Raw genomic sequence first — 12,340 nt, forward strand, 5'->3', positions numbered from 1 at the left:
AACTTTTTTTTTTTTTTTTAATTTGGCTGCGTTCGTTCCCCTACCAGATGTTGAACCTGAGCCCTCAGCAGTGAAAGTGCGGAGTCCTACCAACTGGACCGCCAGGTAATTCCCCTGCCTTTGTAACTTTTTAAAAGAAATATTTATTTATTTAGGCTGTGCTGGGTCTTAGTTGTGGCACATGGACTTCTCAGTTGCAACATGCATACTGGGATCTAGTTCCCTGACCAGGGATCAAACCCTGGTCCCCTGCATTGGGAGCCCGGAGTCTTACCCATCGGACCACTAGGGAAGTCCCTCCTTTGTAAGTTTTTTTTTTAATTAATTGATTAATTTATTTATTTTTATTTTTGGCTCCGTTGCATCTTTGCTGCTGTGGGCGGGCCCTCTCCAGTTGTGGTGAGAGGGGGATACTCTTTGTTGCCCTGCCCAGGCTTCTCATTGCGGTGGCTTCTCTTGCTGCAGAGCACAGGCTCTAGGCCCGTGGGCAGTAGTTGTGGCTCGCAGGCTCTAGAGCGCAGGCTCAGTAGTTGTGGCGCACGGGCTTAGCTGCTCCACAGCATGTGGGATCTTCCCAGACCAGGGCTGGAACCCGTGTCCCCTGCATTGCCAGGAGGATTCTTAACCACTGCACAACCAGGGAAGTCCCCCTCCTTTGTAACTTTTAAAGACGGAGTTTAGCTCATTTGTTTGGACCCTTTCTTATTTTTCAATATATGCACTTGAGGTCATAAATTTCTCTCTAAGAATTTTTAGCTGGGTCCTCCAACATGGATATACGACATTTTCATTACGACTGTAATCTAAAACAACACAAATTTATAATCTATTTTCTAATTTCTGTTGTGGTTTTTTTTCTCTTGGCCCAGACATCTCATAAAATGCTTCTTAATTTCAAAATAGGTAGCATTGTTTTTTTAAATCTGTTTGTTGGCGATGTTTAACTTAATTATATTGTGGTAAAAAGAAAAAAACACAGACTGAATGATTTTAACTTTTTGAAATTAGTTCAGTTGCCTGATGATCTAGAATTTGATCGATTTATTGGAAAATATTCTGCATATGCTGTCTGCATTTAGGTGCAATGGTTCACTAGGTCAAATTTGTTAACCATATTCTTCATATCTTTTATATCCTTGCTAATTTTTTTTTTTTTTTTGCCTGCATGTGTCATAGAATCTACAAATAAGATTGTGATTTAATCTGCTTTTCCTTGTGGTTCTATTCTATATATATATATATATATATAAACATATCTTTATTGCTTGTTGATCTTATTTTTAAGAATAAATAAACTTAGAATTGCTATGTATTTTAAAAATCACTAAGTAAGCATGCTCTTTCTCCCTAGTAATGCTTTTAACCTGAAATTTATTTTTTTCTGATACCAATACTGTATAGCTATTCCAGCTTTTAGTAAGCAATTGCCTGATATTTTTTCCATCCTTCTACTTCCAAACTTTTTATATCCTTATATTTATATGTATCTTTTATAAATACAGGCATACGTCAGAGATATTGTGTGTTTGGTTCCAGACTACTGCAGTAAAGTGAATATTACAATAAAGCAAGTCACAAATTTTTTGGTTTTCCAGTGCATATAAAAGTTATGTTACACTCTGCTATTGTCTGTTAAGTGTGCAATAGCATTATGTCTAAAAAAGTGTACATACCCTTAATTTAAAAATAGTTTATTGCTAAAAAATGGTAACCATCATCTGAGCCTTCAGGGAGTCATAGTCTTTTTGAAATAGCAACATCAAAAATCACTGATCACAGGGACTTCCCTGGTGGCGCAGTGGTTAAGAATCTACCTGCCAATGCAGGGGACACAGGTTTGAGCCCTGGTCCGGGAAGATCCCACATGCCGCGCAGCAACTAAGCCCATGCGCCACAACTACTGAGCCTGCGCTCTAGAGCCCATGTGCCACGACTACTGAGCCCGCATGCCACAACTACTGAAGCCCGCATGCTCTAGGGCCCGTGTGCTGCAACTACTGAGCCCGCGTGCTGCAACTAGTGAAGCCTGCGCATCTAGAACCTGTGCTTCACAACAAGAGAGGCCACCGCAATGAGAAGCCCGTGCACCACAACGAGGAGTAGCCCCTGCTTGCTGCAACTGGAGAAAACCCACACGCAGCAAGGAAGACCCAACGGAGCCAAAAAAAAAAAAAAAAAAGAATCACTGATCACAGATCACCATAACAAATATAATAATAATGAAACAGTTTGAAGTTTTGCAAGAATTACCAAAATGTGACACAAAGACACGAAGTGAGCGAATCCTGTTGAAAAAATAATGCTGATAGACTAGCTCGACACATGGTTGTGATAGAAGAAACGTTCACATATTGAGGTGTGGGGAAGTCATTCTGGCTTATATATGAGTTAACTTGAATTTGATGCTAACAAAAACAGCCTGTTTGTGGCCTATCAAACATACATTGTACATCTGCTTTAATTATTAAATAAAAAGACACATTGACCAGAAATAAAGAATGTCCATGTTTAAAATAATGATTAAATGCCTCTCTTCCTGGGATGTCAATGCTGGTCCTCCTTTGGATGATAAGACCGGTTCCTAGGTGCCAAGGCCGTACTGACTTGTTGTGTACTAACTGGTCTGTTTTTTTTTTTGAAACCGTGAAAATGTATTCCTGATTTGTTTAATGTTCTTTGTTCTGGCAAGATATAAAACCATGCTGAAAATTATGCTTCTCCGGAGCAGTTGCTCAGAGTAATCTGGAAAGCTGGCTTCCGGGCTCTAGCCCTCAGTTTGGCTCAAATAAAACTCTTTTCTAGGGTATTCCCTGGTGGTCCAATGGTTAGGACTCCACACTTCCACTGCCAGGGGCAACTAAGATCCCACAACTAAGATCCTGCAAGCCGTGCGATGCAGCCAAGAAAAAAACAAACAAAAAAACAAAAACAAACCAACTCTTCTATTCCTATTATAGATTGTTTATTCATTATTTTGGTTGACAGTTGTCACAAACCTTCGATTTGTAAAAAATGCAATATCTGTGAAGTGCAATAAGGCAAAATGCAGTAAATGGACATATGCCTCTAGCTTGTAGTGCAATTATTTTACAAATAGTATATTAGTTAGCTCAGTAGAAATTATGCTGTGATAAATGTAGTAGGCAGAATAATGACCTCCCAAATATGTGCACATCCCAATTCCTGGAACCCATGAACATATTATCTTACACGGCAAAAGGGACTTCACAGATATGATTAAGGACCTTGAGATGGCGAGATTATCCTGGATTATCCAGGTGGGCTCAATGTAATCACAAGGGTCCTTAAAAGTGGAAAAGGGGTCAGGGTCAGAAGATGCTATTCTGCTGTCTTTGAAAATGGAGGAAGGAGGCCACAAGCCAAGGAATGCGGTGGCCACCAGAAGGAATTAAACCTTGCTGACACCTTGATTTTAGCAGAGTGAGGCCCACTTTGGACTTCTGGCCTCCAGAACTATAAGATAATAGATTTGTATTATTTTAAGCCACTGAGTTTGTGGTAATTTGTTACAGCAGCAAATAGAAATCCAGTACAATAATACCCAACTCCAAAATCTCAGTGGCTTTCAAAAACAAGTTTATTTTTTGTTAGAGGAATTAGAGAAAATGTTATTTAACAAGAGTCTCCTTTTAAAAAAAAAAAATTGAGGGCTTCCCTGGTGGTGCAGTGGTTAGGAATCCGCCTGCCAATGCAGGGGACATGGGTTTGAGCCCTGGTCCGGGAAGATCCCACATGCCGCAGAGCAACTAAGCCCGCGAGCTACAACTACTGAGCCCGCGAGCCACAACTACTGAGCCCGCAAGCCACAACTACTGAAGCCCGTGTGCCTAGAGCCCGTGCTTCGCAGCTAAGGGAAACCACCGCAATGAGAAGCCCGCGCACCGCAACGAAGAGTAGTCCCAGCTCGCTGCAACTAGAGAAAGCCAGTGCACAGGAATGAAGACCCAACGCAGCCAAACGTAAATAAGTAAATAAAATTTAAAAAAAAGAAGACTGTAAAATAATATTTTTAAAAAATTGAATTATAGTTGATTTACAATGTTTCAGGTGTACAGCAAAGTGATTCAGTTATACATATATTCTTTTTCAAAATGTTTATTTCGTATTCATATTCCATGTCCTTTACTGTTTAGCTTTGGGTCTGCTCCATGTCTTCTTTATTCCAGACCCCAGGCTAGAAAGGCAGCCACTACCTGGGGTACACCTGACCTGGGGCAGATGGAAAAGAGGAAGTGCAGAACCACCATGGAGTTCTTAAAGCTAAACCATTTCTGCTCAAATTCCACTGACTGAAGCAAACCACGTGAGTAAGCGTACACGGAGTAGGGAGTATCATCCTCCCAGAAGGAAGGACACCTTGTCCTATTGGGAGGGGGCAGCATGTATGAGGGTCCTGGGGCAACTGGGGGTGGGGGTGGGGATGGGGGAGGATAGGGTTGACAGAAGAACTGAAAGAAGCTGCTGTAGCTGGAGGATGGTGATGGAGGGGCAGGGTCGGGGTGCAGTTGGAGAGATGAGCAAGGGCCTTGTAAACCATTCATTCATCCAACAAATGTGAGCAACACGCTTACACAGCAGGCTCTGAGTCAAGGCTGGGGGTTTGGGGACTGACAAAGCTGACAAGGTCCCTGTTCTTTTTTTTTTTTTTTGGCCACGCTGTGTGACATGTGGGATCTTAGTTCCCCCACCAGAGATGAACCCGCACCCCCTGAAGTGGAAGTGCAGAGTCTCAACCACCGGACCACCAGGGTAGTCCAAGGTCCCTGTCCTGAAGGCACTGACCTGGTGGGAAGAACGCATGAGAAGTAAGTATTGTAAATAAGGAGGCAAGATGATTGCAGACAGTGATCAAATAAGTGCTATAGTTAAAACTTTGTGCTTTATTAAAAGGACTATTTTTAAAAGATCATTCCAGCTCTAGAAAGAGCTGGGAGCACAGGAAGTTGGGAGACTATTTAGGAGAGTGTTGACATAGTCCAGGCAGGAGGTGAGGCTGCTTTGGCCAAGGGAGGCAGTGGGGAGGAGAGGCAGGCATGGATTAGCGAGAGATTTTTGAGCTAGAATCCATAAGATTCGGTGATAAATTTGAGGTTGGGGGCAAGAAAGAAGGTAGAAATACTTCTGAATACTCATCTGAGAGAACACTGCCCAGTGAGGGGAAGGAAGAAGCAGCCTGACAGAATCTCCCCCCAAAGCAGACCTACTGTGTGCTTCTACTTACATCAAGTTTTAAAACAGGTAAAACTTGGGACTTCCCTGGTGGCGCAGTGGTTAAGAATCCTCCCCCCAGTGCGGGGGACACGGATTTGAACCCTGGTCCGGGAAGATCCCACATGCCGCGGAGCAACTAAGCCCACGAGCCACAACTACTGAGCCCGTGAGCCACAACTACTGAGCCCGTGAGGCACAACTACTGAGCCCACGTGCTGCAAAACTGAAGCCTGTGTGCCTAAAGCCCGTGCTCCGCAACAAGAGAAGCCCCCGCAATGAGAAGCCTGCGCACTGCAACTAAGAGTAGCTCACGCTCGCCTCAACTAGAGAAAGCCTGCGTGCAGCAAGAAAGACCCAACACAGCCAAAAAAAAAACCAAACAAAAAAAACAGGCAAAACTAACTATGATGATAGAGGCCAGAATGGTGATTAACCTTGGCGGTGGGGGGAGGACTGGAGCCTAGGAGGGGGCATGAGGGGCTGCTGTGATGTGCTGTTTCTTCACCTGGTGCTGGCTCCATGGGAGTGTTCTGAAAATTCATCAAGCCAGTTCTTTCTTTCTTTCGGCCGTGCCATGCAGCTTGCGGGATCTTAGTTCCCTGACCAGGGATCGAACCTGGGCCCTCGGCAGTGAAAGCACAGAGTCTTAATCACTGGACCACCAGGGAATTCCCAAGCCAGTTAGTTTGGTTTTTTTTAAGATTTATTATTTATTTATTTATCTAATTTTATTTTATTTTTGGCTGCATCGGGTCTTAGTTGCAGTGTGCGGGCTCTTTGTTGCAGCGTGCAGGTTTCTCACTCGTGGCCCGCGCAGGCTCCAGGGCACCTGGGCTCTATAGTTGTGGCGCGCAGGTTCCCGAGCACGTGGGCTCTGTAGTTTGCAGTACACAGGCTCTCTAATTGAGGTGTGCGAGCTCAGTAGTTGTGGCGCTTGGGCTTAGTTGCCCCTCAGCATGTGGGATCTTAGTTCCCTGACCAGGGATTGAACTTGTGTCCCCTGCATTGTAAGGCAGATTCTTTACCACTGGACCACCAGGGAAGTCCCCAGTTAGTTATTTCTGATCTGTGCACTTTACTGTCTGGCTGCTGTGTTGTAATAAAAAGTTTACTTAAAAACAATGACTCTCAGGTTTGTTTGGTTTTTTTAAATTTTTGAGCAACTATTGGTAAGTAGATGGGGAAACTGAGGAAGGAACAGGTTCGTGGGGACAGATAATGGAGAAAACAAGTGGCGATGTCCAAGAGGCACCTGGAGGTACAGGTGTGGACTTGGAGGAGCATTAGGGCTGGGAGAAACTTTGGAACCCCTGGAGGGATTCAATGCCAGTGGAATAGATGAGGCAATTCAGGGAGCAAATCAGGGAGGGTGTGCAGAGGCAAGGGGCGCCAGAACCAGGCCTGGAAGGGTGGCTGCCCTCTGCCTCCTGGATCCGTGATCTATGGCAGTCCTCTGGCCACACCCACTCAGGGCTCATCCCCATCACCTACAACTCCCATGCCCTGCCCACCTCCCCACCCACAGGCCTCTCTGCCCTCGCGTGGCCTCCTACACATCTGACCAGGGCAGCCTGGAAGCCCCAGGCCTCTGGCTCCTTCTTCTACAGTGGCCTGCCTTTGGCTGCCTCTTCTCTTGGGTTTTGTCTACTCTCTGGGGCTTCTTGAGGTCTTGGGGAATGGGAGAATCCTGCCTTTGAAATCCCTTCCACAATCCATACCAAAAAAAAAAAAATTGATAATTGCACATCATCAAGATGAAAGACTTGCTCTGTGAAAAACAATGTTAAGAAAATGAAAGGATGAGGGACTTCCCTGGTGGGCACTAGAATTCAAATTACCAGATGTTTTAAAGAGATGGGGTGCCAGTTTTCAATTCTGTTTTGAACACCACATTACAAGGAACTATTTTTAAAAATAAAAAAGGATTAAGGGAAAAGAACAAAAAATAAGAATATCAAAACCGTTGAATGCACCTGTTTGTTCCTGATAAACTTCAATCACATCTGCTCCCTCCATTCCCAGTTCTTTTGGAGTGTGATTATCAGCAATTCTCTGACCTTCAAAGAGAAACCTGAGTGAATTCATGGGAACTCCCTGTCTGACATTATGATTCTTTGAGTTTCTTGAGATGTGTCGTCATTTTCACTTTGAAGTGACTCTCACTGCTATCCTGTCCGATGACTTTGAGTTTTATATATTCTCCTTCCTTCGTAGCCCCCAAGTCCTCAGTTGAAGGTTTTGAAATGGGGAGGCATTTAGTGAGTACTTAAAAGTGTGAACTTAAAAATGTTAAGGCAGGGACTTCCCTGGTGGCGCAGTGGTTAAGAATCCGCCTTCCAATGCAGGGGATAACGGGTTTGAGCCCTGGTCTGGGAAGATTCCACATGCCGTGGAGCAACTAAGCCCGAGATCCACAAGTACTGAGCCCGTGCGCTTGGACCCCGTGCTCTGCAACAAGAGAAGCCACCTTAATGAGAAGGCCCCCGCCACAGGGAAGAGTAGCCCCCGCTCTCGGCAACTAGAGAAAGCCCGTGCACAGCAACAAAGACTCAACGCAGCCAAAAATAAATAAATAAATAAATTTATTTTTAAAAAGTTAAGGCAGTAAATATTGTTAAATTTATGTTATGTGTATTTTATCACAGTAAAAAAAAAATAGGGAAAAAATGTCACCTGTCACATGTGGAAAGTAATGCAGGTGCTGACTGTCCAATACAACTAACTGTAAAGCGTAACTGAGCCAGTGAAGATGAAAAGGCTTAAGGTCTGCTGTGGGGGGGGGGGGGGGTGCGGGGGGTGGCGGTGTGGAAAGGATGAGCTAGGTGGTCCTGGGCAAAGCCTTCCTCCCCCACCTTGGAGCCGCTGACCGGGCTCCCCATACCCCTAAAGGACCTTGGGAGGAGGATGTGGCCCCTGGGAATTCTCACTCCAAGACAATCTCCTCTCTGGCTCCCAGGTTTTGGGATTCCTGGATCTGAAACAAACACAGACACATCCAGCGACCCTTCCCCAGCAACGCCCAATCCCTGAATCACATCTTACTCATCAGCCGCTCGCCGCAGCCCAGGTCGGTCGCATTCCCGCCCCGCGCCTTGGCTCTGCATTTGTAAAGCCGAGAGGGGCTCCTGCTGCCTTTCAGGCTGTGGGGTCCAGCTAGCCTTCCTTCGCCCCTCTTGTAGGTGATGAAACTTTGGAGGAGCTTTTACCTTGGGGCGCTGCAGCTGGGAGGCGAGTGGTGGAAACTGACTCGATTTCCTCCAAGTAGAGGTGGGTGGTGATGGCGAGAAGCCCCACCCTTTCCCAGGAAGGGGCCTGATTGGTGGAGGGCTGCAGGGGCGGGGCAGCCCCCGGGGCTATATAAGTGCGCTCGCTTGGCTTGGAGCTACGCTGTAGGTTAACTCCTGAGCTCAGGTAATGCTTCTGGAGGGAGGAGGCTGGGCTGCTTGTGGGAACCAAGATGGAGGCCCCTAGGTTGACCGAGGGGTGGTGGAGGGGTCCCGTCCCCAAGCCCCATAGTTGGAGTCTCTCTCTTCGTAGCTAAAAATGTTTGAGGTCGACCCACCTCAACTTGCCCTAAACCCCAGTATTTGTCCAATAACCTTCCTCTCTCTGGGCCTCAGTTTTCCCTCTGGGCGGTGAAAGGTTGGTGGTTCTTTCAGGGCTGCCGCTTTGGTGAAGGGTGAGGGGTTGTGAGGTGGGAGACAAGAGGAGTCGTTAAACTCTGGCTTTGGGGTCAGACAGGCTCCACGTTGAAGTGGCCGTGAGACCGCCATGCTTCAGTTTCCGTGTTTGCAAAATGGGTCTACTTACCAGGATGAAATAAGATAATGTCCTTAAAGCATTTAACACAGCTCCAGGCACTTAGGAAGCCCTCGGAGGTGCTTGTTGCTGCTGTTCTTACTCTCTGGCCTGGTCTGGGGTGCCAGGAGGAGGGGGGAGGGTGCTGTAGCCTCCAGGAATTCTGCTGCTTTTCTGTCCCCATCCCCGCCCCCTCCCCCTGCCTGCCGCGCCACATCTCAGTTTCCTCCTGTTCTGAGCCCCCATTTCTCCATTTCCCATGCCTCCACTTTCTGGAGGTCATCTGTCAGGCCAGCACACTGATCCCCTTGACTTCTGGGGGACAATGGGGTAGGTGCTAAGTCCTGGGGCTGCTTCCTTTACAGGTCACCCCGTCCCACCCCACCTCACCCACCCCCACCCCCCAAGAGATGAGTGATGCCCAAGATTCTGCCACAATCCCTGCGGTTGGCACCCAGGTGAATCTGAGGGGCTGGAGCCGTCGAGGGGAGGGCGGTGAGTCTTTCCATTTCCGCCGGCACCAGGAGCTCCAGGCCTTCCTCAACCTTCTGGGTGAGTCCACTTGGGGGCTGGCACAGCAGGGGCCGTGGGGACCAAGCGTGAACAGGTATGGGAGGTGGGATCTCAGCTTGCCGGTGCAATCACCTGCAGCCTCTGTCCCTTCTCTTCTCAGGTGACCCCAGTTTGGCAGGTGGGGGGGGCGTCGTGTCAGAAAGTGGGTTCAGGGGAGGCTTGGGCTTTGGAATGGCTGCTGCCCCTCTTATCTTGTGGGGGTGGGGGTGGTAACCCCAGTCCACCGTTTCTCCTCTCTACCCCCAGAGCACAGTTTCCTCCAGGATTTCCTCTCCAAAGATCCCTGTTTCCAGATTTCAGATAAGGTGAGAGGGCACAGTGGGGGCAGAGGCCAGCCTCACTTGGGGAAGATTGAATTAGTGGGGCTCCGATGCTGCTAATTCGTTGGGTCCTCTGGTCTGGTGGAGGGAGCGCCTCCCTTCTAACCCTTGTCTTCGCAGGCCCCTCCCCACCATTTTACCCCAGATTTTTTAGCCCCACCAGAACTTCCTTGGGTGCCGATGGGGCTGGCGCAGCCCCTCCCCACCCAGTGCCTCACTCTAACTCTCCCCATTTCTGTGTCTGCAGTATCTCCTGGCCATGGTGCTGGTCTACTTCCAGCGCGCCAACCTGCAGCTCAGCGAGTACACCCACAGCAATCTGTTCCTGGCACTGTGAGTGGCCCGGGCACGTGATGGGGACCCTGACTCGAAGTGGCAGGGTGGGGCAGGGCAGATGCTTACAGCCTCTGTTCCCTGCCCCCTGCCTCTGTGGCCAGGTACCTTGCAAATGACATGGAGGAAGACCTGGAGGACCCCAAAAGCGTGATTTTTCTGTGGGCCTTGGGCCAAGATTGGCATCATCGAGTGTCAGACTTCCTGCGTCAGAGGGACAAGCTGTGGGCACGGATGGGCTTCAGGGCCGTTGTGAGACGCCAGAGCTGCGAGGAGGTGAGGTCCCGCCAGCATCCTGGGGTGGGGGAAAGAGGCTGGACCTCCCACCTCCCATTTACCATCCACTCTTCTCATGCCAGGTCATGGCCAAGGAGCCGACCCACTGGGCCTGGACCCGGGAGAGGCATCCCCACCACGGCAGGGCTCAGAGGAGCTACCCAAAGGCCCAGATCCCCCTCCCCCGGGGCCCCGGCCTCTCGCCACCCCACTGTCCCCTGTGTGGCTTGCCCCCTTGCCGCAGCCACCGCTGCCGCCACCCCTGCCCCTTGCCTGTCATATCCAAGTGCCCTTCCCAAAACCCTGAGCGGCACTGCCCTGCCTCCCAAGCTTGCCTCTCGGTGGCTGGAGACTCCTGGAGTGGGGCCTTCCTCATTGTCCTGCCCACCCAGCTGCAGCTGGAGCCAGGCACCTACACCCTCCACAGTGAGTAGGGTACAGTAGGGGGAGCCGGGAGGAGCTGGGGGGCAGGTGTGGGGCCCGGCAGAATGGGAAGGAGGGGCATGGGGCCTGGGGTCCAGCACGCCCGGGCATGTGTCCAGCTCTGCCACCTCCTAGCCGCCTGGGCTTGGCAAGCTTCCTCTGAGCCTCTCTCTGTCCTTCTTCCCCCAGTCTTCTCAAAGCTGCTGCCGTGCCCTCGGCGCTGACACTCGCAGGGTGAAGAACAGCCCATCTGCTTGCCTGCTGACCCAGTGCTCTACTGGCTGTGGCCCCTCCGGCCTCCTGTCTTCTTGGCCTCAGGCTGGCAGGGCTGCGCATGCCCCCTGCGCCATCCTCCCAACCTGCAACTTGTACCCACTCTGACCTGACTCCTCAAATAAATTCATGTCCACAGGATACCAACTGTGCTTAGGCCCTAGTCTGGGTCCCTGACCCAGGGTGGGGGTAGGGAGGGAGCTACCGGGAGAGGGGCATCTGCCAGGTTTAGGTACCAGTGGTTGGAGACCCATGAGCACAGGTCCTGTAATAGCTCCTCTCCGCCCATTTGTGACCAGTCATCCTGAGCCTGTTTTCCCTTTTTAACATCCTTGTAGATGGTGAGATCGACACAGTGCAGATGGGACTAAATGAGATGAGGTATATGCAGTCCTTAGAAGAGGGTCTGGAACCTACTGGACAAAAAAATGCTCAAAAGGAAAACAGCTCCACTGTCAGTCTAGAAATGCCTGCAGGGTCAGGTCTATTTAGGAATGAGCCTTGGTCCTTGCTCTGGTCGGCAATCGAATATAATGTAATTATTATAATACAAGACCCCCCTCTCCCTTCCCCAAAGTAAGTTTGTTAATTGGGGAGCCGGGAAGAGTCCCCAGAGGAGCTGGCATTTGAATGGGGCCTTGAACAATGTCAGGTTTGCCCATGCTCGGGTGGTGATGTTGGGGTGCTGGTGGTGAGGAACAGTATTCTTGGAAAGACAGTCCAGAGTAGTGATTAAGACTTGGTCTCTGGTGCCCGACAGCTTAAGTTCAAAGTCCAGGTTTATGTGTGACTTTAGCCTGTTATTTAATCTCCTCTACTGCCTCATCTGTAAAATGGGTATTACACTAAAAAGGGTGTCGGTTGAGATTTGAATGAATTAATCCTAGAAGGGCTTAGAACTAGGTTTCAAGAGTAGAGCTCAAATGTGGGTGTTACTAGTAGAGGGAACTGCTGCCCAGAGAAAGGCTAGAGGGGAATGTATGTTTGGGGAGTGGCCGGAACACAAGACAGAGAAGTCTAAAGGGTCAGGTGGCAGAGGAATCTGGTCGTGATTCCCCTGCCTCTCTATGAGTGGCTCCCAAGAAGTAAGGAGGTAAAGCCTGGAGACTGTG

At 49.0% G+C, this 12,340-nt stretch overlaps 1 protein-coding gene across 1 annotated transcript; it reads left to right on the forward strand.

Moving 5' to 3' along the window:
• Positions 1 to 10: 10 nt before the first annotated feature.
• Positions 11 to 11,322, forward strand: SPDYC (speedy/RINGO cell cycle regulator family member C). The gene is made up of 11 exons (XM_068556201.1): positions 11 to 105; positions 4,188 to 4,324; positions 4,701 to 4,826; positions 8,189 to 8,299; positions 8,412 to 8,499; positions 9,396 to 9,582; positions 9,850 to 9,908; positions 10,171 to 10,256; positions 10,361 to 10,532; positions 10,616 to 10,958; positions 11,145 to 11,322. Exons 6-11 carry the CDS (start codon positions 9,441 to 9,443, stop codon positions 11,177 to 11,179), a joined length of 837 nt encoding a protein of 278 aa, XP_068412302.1. The 5' UTR covers positions 11 to 105; positions 4,188 to 4,324; positions 4,701 to 4,826; positions 8,189 to 8,299; positions 8,412 to 8,499; positions 9,396 to 9,440; the 3' UTR covers positions 11,180 to 11,322.
• Positions 11,323 to 12,340: the final 1,018 nt, after the last annotated feature.

Source organism: Eschrichtius robustus, chromosome 11 (genome assembly GCF_028021215.1).
Source record: "Eschrichtius robustus isolate mEscRob2 chromosome 11, mEscRob2.pri, whole genome shotgun sequence".
NCBI classification, from domain to species: domain Eukaryota; kingdom Metazoa; phylum Chordata; class Mammalia; order Artiodactyla; family Eschrichtiidae; genus Eschrichtius; species Eschrichtius robustus.